The sequence below is a fragment of the Leucoraja erinacea genome, chromosome 23, assembly GCF_028641065.1.
Source record: "Leucoraja erinacea ecotype New England chromosome 23, Leri_hhj_1, whole genome shotgun sequence".
NCBI lineage: Eukaryota > Metazoa > Chordata > Chondrichthyes > Rajiformes > Rajidae > Leucoraja > Leucoraja erinaceus.
Genome location: NC_073399.1, coordinates 14,624,178 through 14,648,123, shown reverse-complemented (window position 1 = coordinate 14,648,123; position 23,946 = coordinate 14,624,178). Strand labels below are relative to the sequence as shown.

At 45.1% G+C, this 23,946-nt stretch overlaps 1 protein-coding gene across 3 annotated transcripts in view; it reads left to right on the top strand.

Annotated features, from left to right (window-relative positions):
• LOC129708260 (zinc transporter ZIP11-like) overlaps positions 1-23,946 on the top strand; it is a 515,212-nt gene that overhangs the window by 323,636 nt on the left and 167,630 nt on the right. For all 3 annotated transcript variants that reach the window (XM_055653905.1, XM_055653904.1, XM_055653906.1), the window contains one exon: positions 22,331-22,400. In XM_055653905.1, the coding sequence (XP_055509880.1) occupies positions 22,331-22,400 (70 nt within the window). The remainder of the gene's footprint in view (positions 1-22,330; positions 22,401-23,946) is intronic.

Sequence of the window (23,946 nt, the reverse complement as noted above, 5' to 3'; positions counted from 1 at the left end):
TGATTTTGGCGTTCATGAGCCAAATTTAAATTCTAAAAAACTCAACAAAGTTACATGGAGATTGTTTAAAAGGGAACTGCAGATTCCGGAAAATCGAAGACAGCCAAAAATGCTGGAGAAACTCAGTGGGTGAGGCAGCATCTATGGGAGCGAAGGAAATAGGCAAAGTCTCTGGTTGAGACCCTTCTTCAGACTGTCTGATGAAGGGTCTTGACCCGAAACATTGCCTATTTCCTTTGCTCCATAGATGCTGCCTCACCCGCTGAGTTTCTCCAGCATTTTTGTCTACCTTGGAGATTATTTAATATACTTTTAATTTGAAAACATGCTGAATTGTGATGAAAGGTTCCGACATCGAAACGTCGTCTGTCCATTCCCTCTATAGATACTGCCTGACCTGCGGAATTGCTCGAGTACTTTGCGTTTTACATAGAAAATAGGTGCAGGAGGAGGGAGGCCATTTGGCCCTTCGAGCCATCGCCGCCATCCGTTGTGATCATGGCTGATCACCCACAATCAGTAACCCGTGCCTGCCTTCTCCCCATATCCCTTTATTCCGCCAGCCTATAGAACTCTATCTAACTCTCTTTTAAATTCATCCAATGCATTGGCCTCCACTGCCTTCTGTGGCAGCAAATTCCACAAATTCACAACTCTCTGTGTGAAAAAGTTTTTTTCTCATCTCAGTTTTAAATGACCTCCCCTTTATTCTTAGACTGTGGCCGCTGGTTTGAATGAATGAATAAGTTTGTGGCCAAGTATATTCACAAGGAATTTGCCTTGGTGCTCCGCCCGCAAGTGACACCATGACATACAGTGACAGTTAGGAATGACACATAAAACATTAAACCGTAATAACAAAACATTATCGATTAAACACATTAATTAAATAAATTACCAGAGCATAAGGAGGCTACAGATTTTTGGTTATTGAATAGAGCTACTACTCGTGGATAAAAACTGTTTTTATGTCTGGCTGGGGCAGCTTTGACAGTCTGGATTCGCCTTCCAGTTCAACATTCCAGCATCAGCAGTTTAATGTCTGGATTTCGATGAGCCTTGGATAATGTACCAATTGAGCTGCTAAATCTAGCAATATCTCATCTAGTCGATGGTATTTTCAACAAGGTTCAATCACTCAGCTACTTGAAAGTATCTGTCCAGATTAATTCCTGGAGTTGGACTTTAAACCCATAACCTTGTGACAAGATTGTGCAAAGCTAAGGATTAAACTTAATTCAATTGAAGGCATCAGCAGGTTTGGCCATGGATTTTTTTTGTTTAGTTTAGTTTAAAGATACAGCGTGGGCCGAGTCCACGGCGACCAGCGATCCCAGCACACTTACACCATCCTACACACACTAGGAACAATTTACAATGTTCCCAAGCCAATTAGCTTGCAGACCTGTACGTCTTTGGAGTGTGGGGAGGAAACCGGAGAAAACCCACGCAGGTCACGGGGAGAACGTACAAACTCCGTACAGACAAGCACCCGTAGTCTGGCGCTGTAAGGCAGCAACTCTACCGCTGGTTGTACATCTAAAATATCTGAATGCTATTTTGGAACAGTGGATGCTCACATGTGATAACATCGGGATGCCAGTCAAAAGAATGTCAGAAAAATTAGAAAAGTGTGATGTTATGCAGCTGGGAGTCAGAACATTGAGAACCCTATCACAAATCATTCCTGAAGCAGAATCCATAAATTCTCCTTAAAAGGAATCTTTTTTTTTTAAAGAAAGAGGAAGGTTGAAGTTTTTGTGAGGAGCGATCAAGAATGGGATTAGACTAAGTGGTTACGTGGTGATCAACGCTTGTGCTGTCAACGTGGACTTAATGGTCTTTTGCTTATCTGTACTATTCTATGACTTACGTAATTCTATTTCATATTTTCCTGTAAATGAAAGATAAATGAATATAGAGATGCTGCGTGGAGACATGTGACCGAGTCCACTCTGACCATCGGCTACCCGTTCACACAAATTCTATGTTATCCTACTTTCTCATCCACTCCCTAAACATTAGGCACATTTTACAGAGGCCATTAAACCTGCATACTCACGCGGCTTTAGGATGTGGGAGGAAACCGGAGCACTTGGAGAAAGTCCATGCAGTCACAGGAAAAACATGCGAACTCCACACAGACAGCACTTGGTCAGGATGGAACGCAGGTCCCTGATGTGGTGAGGCAGTGGTTCTACCAGCTGAGCCATTCTGAAAAAATACAGAGCACGCAATACGTGAAGAGAGAAACAATTTTTCACCTTTATCAATGGAATTCAGATTAACGATCCCTTCTAAAATAATGGTCAAAATTGAGAGTAGGAAACAGGATAGAAATTTCAACACACCCTTGTCCAAAATCATCACCTTTATTGTTTGATAGTTAATGCCTCTTAGAACGGTTGAAAATTTTTTCTGTGAAAGGCATTGTACTATCACAATAAATCTGCGAATCAGCATAGTTTTGATTCAATCTCAAACTGATTGCATTGTGAAAGCATTTCTCATTGTTTGCATATACTATGAACAAAGTGACTTGTTGCTGTATTTATTTTCTCGGGGATCGTTCGCCTCAATGAATTTACTCATTTTCCTTTAGGGCGGCACGGTGGGCCAGCGGTAGAGTTGCTGCCTTACAGCGCCAGAGACCCGGGTTTGATCCTGACTACGGGTGCTGTCTGTGTGGAGTTTGCACGTTCTCCCTTTCTCCGGGTGTTCCTGTTTCCTCTCACACTCCAAAGACATACAGGTTTTGCAGGTTAAATGGCTTTGGTAAAATTATAAACTGTCCTTGTTGTGTAGGATAGTGTTAGTATACGAGGCGATCGATGGTCGGCATGGACTCAGTGGGCCGAAGGGCCGTGCTGTATCTGTAAATTCTAAAGTCTGCCTGATTCAAAATGCAGAAAATAAATTCCGGCAGAACCATCGAATGGATAGAAATCTCTGCAAATCAAGATTTCAGTTTATGAGGTTACTGGGCATGAACTTTATTTTATAAGATAATTATCAGTTGCAAAAGCCAATGACCCATTTTATGCATTCATTTTCAGAGGGACACCAAGTGTTACAGAATCAGATTAATAATTAGGCTGTCGTCTTCACTGCTCCGGCAGATTACTTGTCGTGCCGGCTACATTTTATCTGAAATATTTTTTGAATGGCATCCAGAAAGAACTCCTTGAGTAAGAATCAAGTTCAGGTTCTGCTGTTTAAATTGAAGTAATGTTCCAAGTTAACTTTTTTTCCCTCACTGAAACAATCTTTTACATTTCTGAGAATTAACTCGTTCTTTCCAAATCCCAAATCTGTGGTTATTGACTCTTGTGCGATTGGAAAATGTTACTGCCTATTTACTGCACCCCATTTCAGTTAGAATGGATGTAATAAATTTGTCATTAGCCTTCTGAGGAGATAAGTCACAGGCACTTTAGTCTCTGAAGTAAATTCTTTTTTGTTATGTCTTCTATATCCAGCTTTTGTTGTGCAATATCTTAGTTTCCATTATTTTGGGTCTGGCACTGCTTTTCCCAGTTTTTTCATCCCTTCCTATTCATTGTCTAACATTTGAGCTGCATTTCATTACACTGCCCCTACTTGTTGGTGTGCAGGACAAAACTGCAGATGCTTGTTTGTACCGAAGATAGATACAAAATTCTGGAGTAACTAAGTGGGTTGGGCAGCATCTTTTTAGTTCTGTTTAGAGATACAGCGCATACACAGGCCCTTCGGCCCACCGAATCCACGCCAACCAGCGATCCCCGCACATTAACACTATCCTGCACACAAGGAACAATTTACAATTTTGCCGATGCCAATGAACCTACAAACCTGCACGTCTATGGAGTGTGGGAGGAGACTGGAACACCAGGAGAAAACCCACGCTGATCATGGGGAGAACGTACAAACTCCGTACATGCAGCACTCATAGTCGAGATCAAACCCGGGTCCCTGACACCGTAAGGCAGCAGCATTACCGCTGCCCCCTTTCTCTGATGAAAAGGAATAGATGACGTTTTGGGTCTAAAGAAGGGTTCTGACCTGAAATGTTAACCTGTTCCTTTTCTCCAGAAATGCTGTCTGACCCGCTGAGATACTCTGGCACTTTGTGTCTATCTTCCCTACTCCTGGTATCATCTGATAATTTGTTTCTTTGGATCGAATATTTGAGTCCAGGTCCATTTACATAAATTAGAAAAAAATACAGCTCCTCTCTATTCCCCTACTCGAACATAAATCCGTTAAGAAATATCTTATTCTTGAAGTGACAGTCTGATGGGCGGTGAGTAAACGTTACTCAATACGCCTGACAGTGCTTCAGTCAGTTTTTTACGGTCTTTAGGTTAATGACAGCAGCATTGTCTAAGCTTGGGCTGTTAGTCATACTGAAGTGCGAGATTTCACATCAGGTGAAGGCTTGGATTCGTAACTGCAAGCTCGGTTTGCATAATTGGCATACCGTGGAACTCGTCGCTGATAATGTTCACCTTTTTTTCAGCCTTTACGGGCAAATTTCTTGTCACAGATGAATTGCCTTCCTGGCATGTTGTCACCTTTGTTGCAATTCATTACGACAAAGCCTGGAGCTTTGCTGATGCCATTTACTGAGAGGACGTGCTGCCGATGTTAATTATAAAGGGGCAGCTAGGTTCTCCGAGCAGTGTTTTTCTGCATGTCCTGTGTTACAGTCGGCACAATCACCGCTGAGTTCAGCCAGAGGTGGAAAATGTCCTGTTTGATTTGTTGTTAAGAGTGTACTGACCCAGATATTTAGATATCGCTTATCTGGCCAACATAATCTTCCTAAAATGCAAATGTCTGGAAAGGGACCATGGAGCACAATTAAATAGAACCCAATAGAAGGCAAACAATGTAGGTTGGTTCAATAGTACAATGGTCCTTTATTGTCACGTGTACCGAGGTACAGTGAAACCTGATTTACGATACAGTCATACAAATAAAAGCCACAAGATCCAAAACTACATAAAAATTAAACATAGACTTAAACAGCCAGCACAGCGGCGTGTGAGAATCGCCACGGCACACAGCATAAGCGGAGACCCACAGCCATCAGTTCAATGTGTAGGAATGAACTGCAGATGCTGGTTTAAATCAAAGGTAGACACAAAATGCTGGAGTAACTCAGCGGGACAGGCAGCATCGACATGATCCTTCACCATGATGTGACCAGAGTTGTACCGACCGCTGTCACTCTCTTTGCAGTCCCTGTCCGCCCGAACAGTCAGAAAGCCGTCCACAGTCGCACTAAACTCCGGGATGTCCTCATGGAGCCATGTCCCTGCAAAACACCAAGATCACCGCACTCCCTCCGAGTCCTCACCAATGCAGGCAGCACGTCCATCTTGTTTTTCCGGCGCCGTCACATTCCTCACTGTGATGGATGACAAATAACGTTTACCTTCTTTCCTCATTTTCTGCTGCGGTCGGGGCGATCGAAACATCCACAGTTGGAGCGGTCGAAGTCCCCGCAGTGGGGCGATGGAGGCTCCCGTGATCGGGGCGGTTGGAGCTCCTGCGGTTGGAGCTCCCGAAGTCGACACCGATCACAGGGACCGCCAGCTCCACGATGTTAAGGCCGCAGTGCGGACGGGGATACGATACGTCGCATCTCCGTCGAGGGAAGAGATTAAAAAGGTTTCACCCAACCCCGCCCACCCCATCCCCCCCACATAAAACAAAAATTAAAGATACACTAAAACATACAAGTAAAAACAGACTAAAAACAACAAAAGAAGAAAGGGATGAGAGGGGCTGCTTGCGAGGCTGCCATCCATCCGTGGAGGGAGACAGAGAGCAAATGAGCACCTGACATTGTACCGTACCAGAGTGGAGATTAGTTTAGTTTAGTTTAGAGATGCAGCATGGAAACAGCCCCTTCGGCCCACTGAGTCCACGCCGACCAGCGATCAACCGTACACTCGTTCTACCCTACACGCTAGGGTCGTTTTACAGAAGCCGATTAATCCACAAACCTGCACCTATTTGAGATGTGGGAGGAAACCGGAGCACCCGGAGAAAACCCAGCCGGTCACAGGGAAAACGTGCAAACTGCGTGTAGACAGCACCTGTAGTCAGGATCGAACCCGGATCTCTGGCGCTGTAAGGCAGCAACTCCACCGCTCTGCCACCGTGCCGCACGAACATTGTCTGCTGCATCGAGCTCCACAAGGCCAGACGAAGTGGTAGAGGAGGGTAGAATGATAACATTTACACAACACCTGGGCAGGTACGTGGATAGGAAACGTTTATGCAGGAAAGTTTTGGAGGGATATGTCCCAGGTGCAGGTAAGTGCGACTAATCCATTTCGGCAATTTGGTTGCAACGGATGAGCAGGGCTGAAGGGCCTGTTTCTGTGCTGTGTAGCTCTGTATAGTTTTATCTGTTCCATTTAATCACATTTGCACTTACAAATACACATTCAGCTCTCTGAACTTTAAAACTGTCAATTTAAAGACTTCAAATCCCTGTCTCCTCGTATGATTCTCCTTTTCCTTTTGCAACTTTCTTCTGCCCTCCATCTCTTTGGGTCATCTGGGCTTTGTCCAGTTGCCTCGTCATGTACAATTCCTCGGTGGTGGGTGAGGAGTGCAGCCGTGGCGGCAGTGGAGTCTCGCGGTTCGACCCACGGTCGGCGGTGTGGTGGTCGATTGAGGTGCGAAGGAACCGCCGTGAGGAGGGAGGGGGAAGAACAAAGGAGGACCCCATGTGGGGGGAATGCTGGGGAGGGGGGAGAACAAAGGATGAGCGGGCGGGGGATACTCTTGTTTCTTTGTCAATGCCGTTTATGTGGCGACCATATGCACCTTGGGTATGCAAGCAAAGAATTTCACTGTGCCTTGACACATGTGCCAATAAAGTATTCCTTTTCCAATCTTTGGCTAATTGCTGTGTAGCCCATCAAAAGCTGAGGCCTCCCTCACAGTCATTCCGTGCAAGAACAGAGGTTCATCTCTGACATATTTCTTGATTGTTTGTACAGGCAAAGCTTTTCTCTCTCTGCAGACTCTAATGTCAGGAAAACCTTCACAACAACAAATATTAGCGGCCTGCTGAGACTGCATCTGAAACAGGCAGACCTCATTAGGGCCAAATATGAGTCACCGTTCTTTCTTGCCTTTATTTTCTAATGTGCTTCCACAGCCAGTGTTGTCAAAATGACATGACTATTCAACCAAAGCAAATCCAGAAACGGAATTGCTCAAGCATTTCCGCAATCATTGATAAAACGCACAAAGTTTGCCTGAAGAAGTGTTCTGACCCGAAACGTCACCTACTGATTTTCCTCGGAGATACTGCCTGGGTTACCTTTCACTCTGTCACTCTGCTCTAAGGGAACTACGTGTTTGTACTCCTAGGTCCCTCGATTAGGGGGGGGGGGGGGGGGGGGGGGGGGGGGGGGGGGGGGGGGGGGGGGGGGGGGGGGGGGGGGGGGGGGGGGGGGGGGGGGGGGGGGGGGGGGGGGGGGGGGGGGGGGGGGGGGGGGGGGGGGGGGGGAGGGGAAGGAAGGAATGCAGGAGTCACTTGAAATTACAGAAATCAATGTTTATACCGCTGGGTTGTAATTTGCCCATGCGAAATATGAGGTGTTGTTTGCGTGTGGCCTGACTCTGCCAGTGGACGAGGCCCAGGCCAAAAAAGGTCACGATGGGAAGAGGCGTTGAAATGTTTGGCAACTGGTGGATCGCACAAGCCAAGGCAGACTGAGCGTAAGTGATAAGTGAAACCATCGCCAATTTTCACTTGGTCTTGCCGATATATAGGAGCCCACAGCTGTCACATTTTCTACAATGGAGCAGCGACTGCACTTCAAAGTGATCAGCAGGAAAGTGTGATGTGAAAGCTGTAGTATAAATACAATATTTTCTTCATGAAGAAAATGCCGGGGATCTGGTGAAGGAGCATGTACGGAGAGAATGGGTGACGGTTTGGGCCGAGACCCTTCTTTAGACTGAGAGTCAGGGGAGAGGGAGCCACAGTGATATGGAAGGGAATGATGTGAAAACAGGGATCAAAGGGGATGATGCTCAAGGAAATGTAAAATAGTACATTGTTAGCTGAGGGGGAGGTGACAACGAGGCATACTGTCAGTAATATCTAATCAGGAGCATGTATATGTCTACAAAGTGAAAGGAGTTGTTGGAACTCTTTAGTACCTGTGAATAATTTAGATAACATGAGAAAATATTGGCCAGTAGTTCTATTCACCCTGTGTTCTTAATTTCATTGAATGTAATGGAACACTGTGAGAGCCTTGTGCAAGAGACACTTGCAAGCGATCAACACTGTTGAGGCCCCTCGCGGGTCGACGCACGGTCCATGAAGGCGTGGGGGAACCACCGTCAGGGGGATGAGCAATGGAGGATCGGCGTGGTGGGGGGGGGGGGGGGGGGGGGGTCACCGTGGGGGAGGGGGATAAGGGGAAAACAATGGAGGAGCCAGCGGGGGGTAGTTTGTAACTTTGTCAATGCCGTTTATGTGGTGACTATTTGCATACCTTGGGTATGCAAGCAAAGAATTTCACTGTGCCTTGTCACATGTGACAATAAAGTATTCCCTTCATTAGTCAACGTAGGTCTCATTGCAATCTTAATTATTTGAAACAAAACAATCTTTGGTTTGATATTAACAGGATTTCTCTAATAACTTCCTGAAGTATTGGTACTGAAGGGTTCTACTTTCCAAAGGTTTATTCAACTTTAGCCTTCCAGTGAGAGAGGCTTATGTGACAATTTTTTGTTATCATTCCTTTCCTATGTCATTTTCTTTTGTGAAATACTGGAGATGAGAGCACTTCACCATAAAATCAGTACAAACAACTGCAATGAGTTGTGTCTTAATCATAACGCCACTGCAGTTTGGTGCAGATTTTGATTACATGGATTTAGAGGGAGCTGTGAACAATTGCTTGTGTGAAATGTGACAGGAAGATGATAGGTTTGTAGTTATATGGGCGAATCTGCTGTGTGAGTGGAAAAAGAGGGAGTAGTAAATGGTGACAACAGGATATTGTGCTCTCAGTTTAAATGTAAAGTATGATTAGCCTGGAGGCACAGTTAGGCCTGGCAGTCGGATTGGAACTCAACTCCTGACCATCGAATCAAATTCCGATGCAATGGAAAATCGTTTATAAATACTAGCCAGAGCTCATTTGGTGGCATGTTTGCATAAGTTCATAAGTGACAGGAGCAGGGTTAGGCTATTTGGCACATCAAGATTCAAGATTCAAGAGAGTTTATTGTCATGTGTCCCAGATAGGACAATGAAATTCTTGCTTTGCTTCAACACAACAGAATATAGTAGGCATAAATACAGATCAGTGTCTCCATATACCATTGAACTGCAAGTCTACTCCGCCATTCAATCATGGCTGATCAATCCATCCCTCTTAACCCCATTCTCCCGCCTTCTCCCCATAACCCCTGACACCCGTACTAATCAAGAATGTATCTATTTCTGCCTTTCAAGTTATCCACTGACTTGGCCTCCACAACCCGCAGATTCACCACCCTTTGAGTTTGGAGGCTATGATTTCACCTCCACACACAAAAACCAAGGCTGGTTCACCACTGAAGTATGTCCAGTCAATCAGAGGATCAACTGATGTGCACTTTGCTCTCTCAAGTGTAAAAGTGTCAACGTAAAAGACCTCACACTACCTTTTTGACGACAATCTACAAAGGTATCCCTGGAGTAACTCAGGAGGCCAGGCAGAATCTCTGGAGAAAATGGATAGCTGATGTCTCGGATCAGATCCCTTCTTCAGACTGAAAGCGGAGGGTGGTGGGGAAGAACTGGAGGCGAGAAAAAACCAGGGCAAATCAAGGCCAGGCAATTGATGACTTCAGGGTAGGTGGTTCCCTAGAAAGCCAAGTGTTGGCTGGGGAAGGTGTGGTCTCAAGAGAGATGCATTGTTGAGAACTGTGGAACTGGTTGAATGATTAGGATGGAGGAAGGGGAAGAGGGAGGAGAGGTTTGTGACCCTTCTTCAGACCCAAAACATCATCTGTCCTTCGTTCCACATTCGCTGCCTGACCTGCTGACTTCCTCCAGTACTTTGTGTTTTGCTCAGTCTAAGGGGGGGGGGGGGGGGGGGGGATGAAATGTTACGCTTTGAATGTACGTCTGTGTAAACAGATTCACGGGAGACAACACGAGCAATGGCGGAAACATGAAATAAATCGTAAAGTGAAGAAAATGCTAGACTGGCTAATCATCCGAAACTGAAAGATGGGTTAATTTATCGTGTATATTTCTGAAACAGAGTGGCCAAACTGGAGCAGTAAACTTGGAATCATTAAAGAACTAACACACTGTGAAATCGTCTCCCACTTGGCGGGGAACAAAATTGAGAAATAGTGGATTGAGGACGGATTATATTGATGGATTGCACTATTTTCTTGTATCTCGGTCCACAGATTGATTCCAAGCAATTTGTGAAAATGAGATTTTTTTTTTTGTTCCCACTCTGAAGGATTTGTTTGGGCAAGAGAGACTCAGTTTGAATCCAGAGCAAAAACAAAAAAATGCTGGCCAAAATATGCCCCCTGTTGCTCTGAAATCCCTGCTCATATTGACAGCCAATACGCAAGCCAATTATGCACAATGGGAATATTAGACTCATCCATGTGAGAGCAAAACAGTGGCGTCATCATCCCAAACAATAATGGTAAATGCTGGCAACATTTAGCAGGTCAGGCAGCATCTGTAGATAGAGATAAAGATTGATGGTCAGATCTCTATAGGAATTTGGTTAGGCCGCATTTGGAGTATTGCATGCAGTTCTGGTTGCCCCATTACAGGAAAGATGGTGAACCACCTTCTAGGTGAACCACCTTCTAGGGAACCACCTACCCTTTGGAGAGGGTCTTCTTCTTCTTCTTATCGAGTCCACACACAAGATTAGAAGTTGTTCTGCCAGAGCTGAACAGACTTCTCGGTCTCCGCATACAATGGTGTCTGTTTTGTCGCTTCTTGTGCATGGTGGTGGAGAGATTGGTGGAAACAGGGCCGTGACGTCAACGCTCTTTCCATGACCCCTTTGGAGAGGGTGCAGAGGAGGTTTACGAGTATGCTGCCTGGATTAGAGGGTTTAGGCTACAGGCAGAGGTTGGTTAGACTTGATAGAAGTATATAAAATTATGAGAGGCATAGAGAGGGTAGACAGTCAGAACCTATTTCCAGGGGGTGGGGGGGGGGGGGGGGGGGGGGGGGGGGGTAGTAATGTCCAACCATAGAGGGCATAGATATAGGTGAGAGGGGAATGTTTTTTACATAGGAGATGTGCGGAGCAAGTTTTTTACACAGAGAGTGATGGGTGCCTGGAACACATTGCTAGGGGCTGTGGTGGAGGCAGATATGATAGTGGCGTTGTAGAGGTTTCTAGAAAAGCATATGGAAGTGCAGGGAATAGAGCGATATGGATCATCTCCAGGCAGATGACATCATTGTAACTTGGCACCAAGTTCGGCACAAACTTTGTGGGCCGACGGGCATGTTCATATGCTGTACTGTTCTATGTGCAGGAAGGACCTGCAAATAGACACTAAATGTGCAGGAAGGACCTGCTAATAGACACGAAAGCTGGAGTAACTCAGCAGACAGGCAGCATCTCTGGAGAGAAGGAATGGGTGACGTTTCGGGTCGAGGCCCTTCTTCAGAACCCTGAAACATCACCCATGCCTGCTCTCCAGACATGCTGTCTGTCCCGCTGTGTAAACCAGCATCTGCAGTTCCTTCCTACGCCTGCAAACGCTGGTTTACACCAAAGTTCCATGTTCTATATTAGGTGAAAGACCATTCATCAGAATCTACTACAGAATCTACTACAGAATCAGTCTGAAGAAGGGTTTCTGCCCGAAATGTTGCCTATTTCCTTCGCTCCATAGATGCTGCTGCACCCGCTGAGTTTCTCCAGCTTTTTTGTGGACATCAGAATCTACTCTTTGTCTTCAACCTGAAATGTTAACTCTTTCCCACTGATACAACCTGATCTGCTGAGTATTAACGGTATTTTCTGGTCCTTTTTGAGAATCCGAGCATCTGTGGTTGTTATTGGAGTTTTGATTTTTTTTGTATTTCGCCAACTTTTTGTTAAAAAGGAAAAGTTCTTGGAACATCAAACTGGAACAAATAAAATGTTGTGGCCAAGAAATGTAACGCTGCTATATTTGTTTTTCAACTGAATGTGACTTATTTCTGGAGAGAGCACATTTGAGGCAATTCTGGATTAAATTGCGATTCTTTGAAAATTTAGCCAGGCACTTCTGGTCATGAGGAAGGGTCTCGACCCGAAACGTCACCCATGCCTTCTCTCCAGAGATGCCGCCTGTTCCGCTGAGTTACTCCGGTGTAAACCAGCATCTGCAGTTCTGGTCATGATTCACTCTTACTTGAATGACTTGTTTCTGGGTAGGTAGTGCATGAGATGCCATTTTGCTTTGTGTTGAGGCGTACTTCTCAAAACCACTGCATGAACTATCATGCTTTCATAGTCTCTGAGGCAGTCTCCAGCCCTGTGCTGGCAATCTGACTCAGATAGGCCCCCCTCAATAATTTAACTCTGCATCTATCCTGTGAGCCTCAGTCTTCCACACTGCGTGCTGTCGAGTTGCATCATAGCTTGTTTTGGGATCAGCTCTGCCCAAGACTGCAAGAAATTGCAGGGTCATAGATTCTGTTACAACTCTGTTATACTCTCTGTTGTACAGTTATAGCTTCTGTTGTGCTGCTGCAAGTATGAATGTTCTATCTGGGACATATGACAATAAAATACTCTTAACTCTTGATATAGTCCAGTCCATCACACAGACCAGACTTTCTCCAACTACACTTCACGGTGCCTTGGAAAAACAGATAACGTTATCAAAGGCTTGTCCCACCAAGGTCATTCCTTCTTCTTCCTGCTCCTGTCCGACAGAAGTTACAGCAGCTTGAAAGTGCACACCACTAGGCTCTGGAACAACTTCTTCCCTTCTGTTATCAGGCTTCTGAACGATCCTTCCCACAGTCGGGGCACTGTTCGATTCACCTTTGCTCTATCGTTTTAGTTTTAGAGATACAGACCACCAAGTGCATGCTGACCACCGATCCCCGCACACTAACAGTATCCTCCACACACCAGAAGACAATTTACAATGATACCAAGCCAATTAGCCGACAATCTAAAACGTCTTTGGTGTGTGGGACGTAACCGGATCACCCGCAGAAAACCCACGCAGGTCACTGGGAGAACGTACAAACTCCGTACAGACAGCACCCGTAGTCAGGATTGAACCTGGGTCTCTGATGCTGTAAAGCAGCAACTCTACTGCTGCGCCACCGTGTCGCCCCGACTATTGTACTTGTTTAAATTGTTTGTATCCATGTGTGGTATATCTGTGCTGATCGAATGAGTTGATAGGCGGATGGTTGGACAAAGGCCAAAGATGAAGTCGTCCTGTTTTGGAAAGTCATCAAGGACAATACTTTTATAGTGGTGCAAATGTGGGGTAAATGTAAGAAATCCTATTCCAACTGTACTGGAAGGTAAACATCTTACTCTTTTAAGCTCTTGCATGTGAGAAACATTGAAGTTGGTATGTAATTGATAAAGTTTACAGTTTGAGTAGAAAGAGTTTTTTAAGAGTTTGGAAGGATGAGAGGGTATCTCGTTGAAACTTACCGAATAGTGAAAGGCCTTGGGAGAGGCTGGATGTGGAGAGGTTCTTTCCAGTAGTGGGAGAGTCTAGGACCAGAGGCCATAGCCTCAGAATAAAAGGATGTTCCTTTAGAAAGGAGATGCGGAGGAATTTATTTAGTCAGAGGGTGGTGAATCTGTGGAATTCATTGCCACAGAAGGCTGTGGAGGCCAAGTCAATGGATATTTTTTTTAAGGGGGAGATTGATGGTTCTTGATTAGTACGGGTGTCAGGGAGGGGTTATGGGGAAAAGGCCGGAGAATGGGGTGAGAGGGAAAGATAGATCAGCCATGGCTGATTGGCAGAGTAGACTTCTTGGGCTGACTGGTCTAATACTGCTCCTATAATTTATGAAGTTATGAACTTAATAAGAGATTATAGCTACAGTGATCCACGTAACGAATCCAGTAGGGGGAGCTCAAAATTAGTCTGAAATCCCTGCGGGATCACTTTGACACAAGCCAAGCTGCAATTCAATGTGAAGATGTGAAAAGTACCACTACCACAGGTCGACAGATAGCACAATGGGCTAAGAGTTCGGCTGGCGACCGGAGGGTAGCCGGTTCAAATCCCGCTTGGAGTGCATACTGTCGTTGTGTCCTTGGGCAAGACACTTCACCCACCTTTGCCTGTAATGGAATGTTACGGCGGCAGGCGCGGGCACACCGCGACGCCCTGTGTCTCCCTTTCAAGGGAGATGCTAAAAATGCATTTCGTTGTCTCTGTACTGTACACTGACAATGACAATAAATTGAATCATTTCATTTTTTCATTTTTTTTAATCATATATAATTGTTTTAGGTCGTAGTCATAGATACAAACAACTTGCCCGCACCGGCCAACATGTCCCATCTAATTGCCTGCGTTTGGCCCATACCCCTATAAATCCATGTACCTGCATCCATAGTCCCTGCCTCAACTACTTCCTCTGGCAGTTCGTTCCATACAACCACTACCCTTTGGGTAAAAAAGTTACCCCTCATGTACTTATTAAATCTTTCACTCCTCATATTAAACCTATCTCCTCTTTCTCGATTCCCCTACTCTGGACAATAACTCTGTGCATCTATCTAATCTAATCTATTCCTCTCATGATGCTTTAATATAACACATTTCCCACCACTATAACATAGATGGCATTACCTCAAAGTTTACTTGCAAACAAAGAAATAAATGTAAAACTTTCCTGAAAATTTGGCTGGTTAGCAAGTGTGCCCTCATTCATTTTCAAACTGAACATGTTGAAACAATTCAATCAAAAACTTGCCAGAGGGATCGTGAGTTTATTTTCAAGCCATTGCAATTTGACATAATCGAGGAATTATTGCTGTTGCAGAAACCAATCCAAAGTAACAGTAGCTATAATTAACAAAATATCTTTAAGTGTCATGTATAAATTCTGGTGGAGTTTGTGCAAGCATCCATTGTGGTTGAGAAATAACTGCAGATAATTTGTTGCTTGTAAAGGTTTGTTTATTTGCAAAATAATTCCTCTGGTCTGTTGCATTAAATAAAGAAAAAAATGAAATAGGTTGTTCTGCAAACAGGTCTAATCCAGTAACAAGCAAAGTGCTGGAGTAACTCAGCGGGTCAGGCAGCATCTCTGGAGACCCTTCTTCAGCCTGATTGCGAACTACAAGTATCGGTGTGTTTGTCCTCCTATGTCTCCTTGCATTTCTCGATCATATCTCATCAACGTTATGGAGTCACAGGTGACATGGTAGTCTCAGAATAAAAGGGTAGGTCGCGCACGGCAGAAATGAAGAGAAATGTCTTTACACAGAGAGTGTGAATCCTGGAATTCCATATCCTGGAGGGCTGTGGAAACTCAATCATTGAGTTCATTCAAAACAGAGATCAATAGATTTATGGATATCAGTGGAATCGAGGAAAATTGGATAGTGCAGACCAATGGCTATGAGCTTAGTGGCTGGACGTTAGACTTTACTTTAGACTTTAGAGATACAGTGCCGAAACAGGCCCTTCGACCAGCAATCACTTCGCACGCTTACACTATTGGACACACCAGGGACAATTTACAATTTTACCAAAGCCTATTAACTTACAAACCTGCACATCTTTGGAGTGTGGGAGGAAACCGGAGCATCTGAAGAAAACCCACACAGTCACAGGGAGAACGTACAAACTCCGTACAGACTGCACCCATTGTCGGGATCGAACTTGGTTTTCCGGTGCTGGACGGCAGCAGCTCTAATGCTACATTGCTGTGCCGCCGTTGGCTAGGCCATGAACACGAGGAGTGATGTAGAAGACTCAAAGAGCTGAATGGTTTCTTCCTGCTCCTATTGCTTCTGGTCACGTGTCCAATCTCTTTGAGATGTGAGAGCCTCCCTGTGCTAGATTGTCCTTTCCTGTTGCGTTTCATAATGTGTGGGCAATATCCCAAGGCAACACTGCGTACAATTAATCACATCAGTTGGTGGGTGAAGATTGAAATCTTTGGAGCAGCAAACAGAGACATTACCTAATATACACTGAATTAGTCATCAGAGTGTTGACATTACCCTGGAGGTCATTACCATATTTAACAGCTGAGCAAATAATCCTTTTTTCGCAACAACATTTTAGAATTCTTAAAATGATTTTCCAGTGTTTTATTCTCTTAAATTATTTGAGTGATTTTTCGAGCTCCAGAAGGTGAGAGATGTCACAGTGAGAGAACAGAACACAGTTACATCTGGCATAATTATGAGCTAAACTACCCACACAGTATTTAGTTTAGTTTCATGATACAGCATGGAAACAGGCCCTCCGGCCCACCAGATCTGCCGCGACCAGCGATGCCCGTACACTAACACTATACCACGCACTAGGGACAATTTACAATTCTTACCAAAGCCAATTAACCTACAATCCTGCAGGTCTCTGGAGTGTGGGTGTGTGGGAGGAAACCAGAGCACCCGGAGAAAACCCACGCAGTCATAGGGAGAATGTCCATGCTCAGTACAGAGAGCACCCGTGGCCAGGATCAAACCGGGGTCTCTGGTGTTGTAAGGCAGCAACTCTACAGCTGCACCACCGTGCTGCTGCCACCCAACTGGCGACTATTTGATGGCCGACTGTGTGGAGTTTTTAATAGTGGGACAGTCCAGGACTAGAGGTCATAGCCTCAGAATTAAAGGACGTTCTTTTAAAATTCCGTGTTCACTTACATGAAAAACATGCAAGTCCATCTGGTGCCCTGGCCACAACCAACCATAAAGATGAGCTGCCATTTCCCCAGCTTTGAAGAATTATAGCGTGGTAATTAGTGGTGAGTCAAATGCTTGTACGTTCGCCCCGAGACCGCATGGGTTTTCTCTGGGTGCTGCGGTTTCCTCCCACACTCCAAAGGCGTACAGGTTTGTAGGTTAATTGGCCTCTGTAAATTGTCCCTAGTGTGTCCATGCTCTACCTCTGGTCTAAAGTAATAAGGGGGAAGATGGGGGGGGTGGGGGGGGGGGGGGGGGGGGTCAGACTCAGTCTACCCCACGACAAAAGGCAGCTCACCATCGTCTCTTCCAGCACCATCACCAAACACTTCATCCTCTCCAATTCTCTACCCCCACGACCGGCACTCGCAACCAAGTGGGAGGAGTTGTAAAGTTTGATAGTCACAGGGAAGAAGGGTCTCCTGTGGCGTTCTGTCCTGCATCTTGCTGGAACCAGTCTGTTGCTGAAGGTGCTCCTCAGGTTGACCAGTGTGTCATGGAGGGGGTGAGCTGTATTGTCCAGGATGCTCCGCAGTTTGAGGAGCTTCTTCCCCTCCAAGACCACCTCCCATGAGTCCAACAACGCTCCCAGGACGGAGCCAGCCTTCCTGATGAGCTTGTTGATCCTATTGGCCTTTGCCCTGCTGCCCCAGCACACGGCAGTGAAAAAGATGGCACTGACTACCACTGATTGGTAGAACATCTGTGGCACCTCACTGCAGACGTTGAAGGAGTGGAGCCTTCTCAAGCACTTTGTGTTTTGCTCAAGATTTGAGCATCTGAGGTTTCTTGTGTCTTTGTTTATCTTCTGTAACTGGTCTGAGCTTGATATAGGTCCAGCTATGTGGTTTATTAATGGTTGATCGAATCTCTTTCAAAGTTTTCCAAGTGCTTGTATGGTGCATTTCAATAACATTGGCACTGTAAAAACACGACTTGTTTCTGTATCACGATGTGTGCAAAAACACGAAGCTCAAACAAATAGTTATTCCTCCGATTTCTTTCCTCAGGCCATGGATTAATGAGAGAACAATGTCAGGCTGCACGTTTAGAAATAAATATGAAGCACAATAATATTTGCCTGATATCCAGTTTGAGTCTGAAGAAGGGTCTCGACCCGAAACGTTACCCATTTCTTCTCTCCAGAGATGCTGCCTGCCCCGCTGAATTAAACAGCTTTTTGTGTCTATCTTCAGTTTAAACCAACATCTGCTATTCCTTCCTTCACATCCAATATTGTAAATAGCTCGTTCTAAGCTCCCCCCCCCAGTCTAGTTTCAGTCAATAAAATACTGAATCAAGCACTTGAGAAACTAAACTTTATTTTGGATAAGACAACAACAGTTCCCCTATACAATATACTGCGGGTTCGATCCTTGTATCTGCTTGGCCAAGCCCTTCTAGCCTCGTGCAAGCAGAGACACTCCAAAAGGTCCAAACGTTACCAAGCATTCTTCCAGAAGATCGACCAAGGACCTCGTGGGGGCTGCCTTTTATAGGTCCCTGAACCTTGAGGGGACCGAACCACATGGGGGTGGTCTCTTTATAAACCAATCAAACATATTGATAATAACATTACAAAATAGACAGCTCCTTAACCCAATAATATAATCTTGTATACATTGTATTCGAAAGAAGCTTCTAGAAGGAAGCCAACACAGATGAATTGTGCAACATGTGCCCTGGGATTCAAACAGTTCCTCCAAGGCTCAACATTTCAACCGATCATCAATTAACAGGATAAACATCTCGCAACATTATTTACACTATTTATAATGCCCTTGCAGCGATCCAATTGAAATGATGCATTTGAGGTTTGTTTGCAAAACTACTATACATTTTATCAATTTAGGAGAAACAAGGAGAACACCTGGATCCTTCACCATCCTGCATATCAGTCTGGTGCCATTCAAAGCCTGTAAATTTCAACTGACAAGGGTTAAGCAATTCTGACAAGTGCAGGGATCCTCCATTTTATGGTGTCTTTAATTTGGTCAGCATTAACAGTATGAGTTATTTGCATAGTGAAATACAGGTTTGGTTTGGGCAAAGCTGTTTGAAATAGAGCCTGAAAAACACCACAGAACTTAAAAAAAAATCAAAATATACTTTATTGAAGTAAATAAATATATACAATACTGGAACTGTGCAAAAAAAATTAGTCTGACATTCAATTCGTTGTTACACAGTGTTTACAACAAATTACCCAATTTTATCCCACACCCTTGCCACTCACTGACACAAAATCTCGTCACTTATTTTGAAGACGTGTCCCCCCATGTCCAGTAGCGGACTGTCGCTCTCCCCCACAGAGCTTTGCCGTTGGCTGCACCGAGCTTCAGTGCGTCCCTCAGCACGTACTCCAGCAGTCTGGAGCGGGCCAGTCGGCAACATTCCTCGAAGGACATCTCGCTCCGCTGGAAGCCCAACAAAGCTCTGGCATACACAGAACTGTCACAGCAATCCAACTGGGAATGTTGTCATCTCAAGCTTCAAAAGATGGATTGAACAGCTTTAAAACAAAGCAGAGCCCTTAAGAAAATGAATTTTATCCTTGTATCCTTGTTGTAACATAGTAAAAACATCTCACTCTGCATACTCACCCTTGTCCCCTCGCCCATCAGGCAAGAGGTACAGAACTGTGAAAACGCACACCTCCAGATTCAGAGACAGTTTCTTCCCAGCTAATGAACCATTCTATCAACAACATGAGAGCAATCCTGAGCTATTATCCATCTCACTGGAGACCCTTGGACTATTTTTAAAACCTTTATTGGACTTTATCCTGCACTAATCTGTATTCCCTGTATCATGTATCTGTACACTGTGAATGGCTCGATATTAATCATGTATAGTCGTTCTGCTGACTAGTCAACATGCAACAAAAGCTTTTGGCTATTTGGCCCACATCCCTCAAAACCTGTCCTATCCATGTACCTGTCTAAACACTTCATAAACATTGCAATAGTACCTGCCTCAATTACCTCCTCTGGCAGTTTGTTCCATATACCTACCACCATTTGCGTGAAAAGTTTACCCCTCAGATTCTTTTTAAATCTCCCCCCCCCCCCCACCTTAAACCTATGCCCTCTGGTTCTTAATTCCCCAACTCTAAGACTCTGTGTGTCTACCCGATCTATTCCTCTCATGATTTTATACACTCTATAAGATCACCCCTCATCCTCCTGCGCTCCAAGGAACAGAGTCCTGGCGTGCTCAAACTCTCAGGCCCTCGAGTCCTGGCAACATCCTCCTAAATCTCTGAACTCTTTCCAGCGAAGTTGTTTCTACATTGGGTCATAGATGAACACAGACGAGGGGAGGGGTTCAAAGGCAGTGGTTGGACAAAGGCCAGAGATGAACACATACGAGGTGTGAGACAAAAGGATTAGAGAATTGCGAGATGTGTAGCAGGAAGATCGATGAGGTGCGAATTGTTTAGGATTATTAATGGAGTATTATTAAATGGTGTTATTTTGTGATGAATGGATTGGGTATGTAATTGAGCCACAGAAACCTGTGATGATCTTGGCTGGGGAGAGTGAGTTGCTGACGTAAGGAAGAGCTCAGTATTGGGCAAATATTTCTGGACTGGATGGAGCAATACTTCAGTGTGAGTTAGTGCTTTTGAGTCGAAGAATAAACAGCGACGGAGCAGTCAACGTATGTCATTTATATCTATTTTGGAATCAAATCAAAAATGGGCTCTTTATAGCTTACCTCTGTGATGATATATGATTCCTTCAGGCTAGGCACTTCTACAATCAAACCCTTGCCCCCACCTCCCCCCTCAATAAATAAAGCCGCTAAGTAAGATACAGAGTATGAAAACTTTCAGGGTGAGATCAGAGTTCAGCCACTCTCGTTGACAAATAGTGGAAGAAAATATTTTCTTGGGTTGATTCCCTTTCCTCCAGAGATCTGCGAGATTATTGCTTTTGAGTTCACTGTGGTTCTGCAGATCTGATTTACATTGATTTTCCCCAAACTTTAATGTGTCCCCTTGTTTACAAATTGGATTAAACGCATGCAATGTTCTGAAATAATGACAGCAATCTGCGGTTGGTTTCATTTGTACTGCACACTTGTGAGATTGAACAGTCTGAGTTTTTCTGGACTCCTCTTGGGGGAAATTTCACACGCGCAACTAACCTTTGCATTGGTGTAATACAAATATCAGTGGTGTGTTCATGGAGTTTTAGTTAAAATGAGCACAACAACAAAGTTGTGGCATGCCGACAGTTCACACCTTTTCCGACCCCCCTGGTTCGCTCCCCCACCCCCCTCCCCCCCCCCCCCCCCCCTCCCAAATTTTCAGTCTGAAGAACGATTCCAACCCGAAAGTTAATATTCCTTTGCTCCAAAGATGCTACCTGACCCGCTGAGTTACTCCAGCACTTTGTGTCTATCTTTGGTATAAATCAGCCCCTGCAGTTCCTTCCTACATGTTTCTACTTATACTTCTTCTGTCGTATGTCTTTTAGTCCTGCAGCTCCGTTGAGGCGAGCCAGGCCAACGTGTCATCGTCCAGGTCAATCAGACCTCGTTCACCATTCGGTGGCCGGTGTTTGGGGCAACTGGTGACTATGTGCTCCACTGTCTGTGTTGGGTCCCCACACTCGCAGGAGGCGCTGTCCACGAGGCCCCACCACTTCATCGCTACCCCAGTCCGATGCCTGTCCTCAAGCGGTTGAGGGTTGTCCACTGCTTTCGGGGTAGGTCCTGGCCAGGGACGTCCATGCGGTCATCGATGTAATGGTGTAGCCTAGATGGTTCAGCTGACTTCCACTGGTCTCTCCATCTCATCTTGACCCAGGCGGTGTTAGAAACGTCAGCCGGTGTTGTGCAGAGCAGCTCGCGGGCTTGCGTGGCAAAGAGGTGCCATGACTTGAGGCGCACTCATCGTGGTGTCTCTGTGACGATCTGATGGAGGAGGTGGGATTCACTTGTCTGCGCCTTTCGAGAGAGGGCCAGCGTGGCTGCTTCTCATCTGATGTTGGCTGGGGCGATGCCAGCTAGGACGGGCAGTTGGTTTACTGGGGCGGCTCGTAGGCATCCGGACACAGTCCGCAGTGCGCTGTGGAGGGCAGCATCCAGCTTCTTGGCGTGAGGGCAACGGTACCAGACCGGGGCGCAGGACTCGGCGGCTGAGAACACCAGGCCCACTGTGGGCATGCGCAGTGTCTTCGTCGTGACACTTTCTACTCTGCACGTGAAGACAGGGACAAAGCAGCGAATGACCAATTCTTTGCGGACTGCCTAGGTGATGTCTGCTGTATGATTTTACTGTAAGCAAAAACAAAGAATTTCACTGTACCTAGGCACACGTGACAATAAAGTATTATTAAATCATTAAATTAAATCATTGAATAAACCAAACTTCTGTTTGATTTAGGTTTGTTTTGCTTCTTTTGCAGAGGGTCTGGCCGTGGGAGTTGGATTTGGTGCTGTCGGCATGTCTGCATCAGCGACCTTTGAAAATGCACGGTAGGTCTGGGTTCTGTTCAATTCTTTTCACTGTTTAATGTTGTCCTAACCCGCTCATCTGTCACATACATCGACCGGTGCAGAATGTTTTGACATCAGGTGGTTTGCTTTGTGATCTGCTGCTGCAGCTCAAAGTATGGAAATTCTGATTATGCGTCCAATCTTTAAAGTGGAAGTAACAGAGACAGCGTTGTTAGATCTGCAAATCTAAATGAGGGGAAGAGGAGACACGTTTATGGTTATGTTTATGACTGTCAGCGTGTTCAGGATCCACCAGGTTGTAACGCAATAATCTAGATTTTTAATCTTCGCCAAAAAAAAGGATCATGGAAAAAGACAGCGGTGGATTTGGTGCATAATCAGGATCCCAATGCTCTTCTGTAGTTTGGTCCTCACATATTGCATGTTTTGGTGGACAATTTTAATCCTTCCATTATTCACAATGTTACACATGCTTTCAAATGCAAAGGATTTAGTTTTGGAATTTCTTCCCTGCAGGCCCCTTGCATATATCGAGTTATTTTGATCACTTGTTCTAATATCCATACGCAGCTCGTATCAAATGTTATTTGTAAATTCTTCTGCACAACACCTTCGGATATCTTGCTGGGTTAATGCTGCTCCGTCAACTCAATTTGTTTTTTGTTATAACAACATGATTGTTTGGTGACTTGTTTTGACAGTTGGTTGTTGGAAGGCAATGCCCGTATTTGAGTCATAGTGCGTGGAAACGGGCCCAGTGGCCCACCTTGCCCACACCAACCAACGTGTCCCATCTACTCTAGTCCCACTTGCTTGTGTTTGACCCTTATCCCTCTAAACCAGTCCTGTCCATGTATCTGTCTAATTGCTTCTTAAATGTTGCAATAATCCCTGCCTCAACTACCTCCTCCGGCAGCTTGTTCCATGCACCCACCACTCTTTGTGTGAAAAAGCTACCCCTTTGATTCCGATAAAATCCTTCCCCTTTCACTGTAAACATATGCCCTCTGGTTCTCTATTCCCTTGCTCTGGGCAAGAGACTCTGTGCGTCTACCCGATCTATTCCTCTCATGATTTTATACACCTCTATAAGATCAACCCTCATCCTCCTGTGCTCCAGGGAATAGAGTCACAGCCTGCTCTACCTCTCCCTTTAGCTCAGACCCTCGGATCCTGGAAACATCCTTGTAAATCTTCTCTGCACCTTTTTTGAACTTGCCAACATCTTTCCTATAACATGGTGCCCAGAACTGAGCACAATACTTGAAATGCAGCCTCACCAATGTGTTACATAACTGCAACATAGAAACATAGAAATTAGGTGCAGGAGTAGGCCATTCGGCCCTTCGAGCCTGCACCGCCATTCAATATGATCATGGCTGATCATCCAACTCAGTATCCCGTACCTGCCTTCTCTCCATACCCCCTGATCCCCTTAGCCACAAGGGCCACATCTAACTCCCTCTTAAATATAGCCAATGAACTGGCCTCAACTACCCTCTGTGGCAGAGAGTTCCAGAGATTCGCCACTCTCTGTGTGAAAAAAGTTCTTCTCATCTCGGTT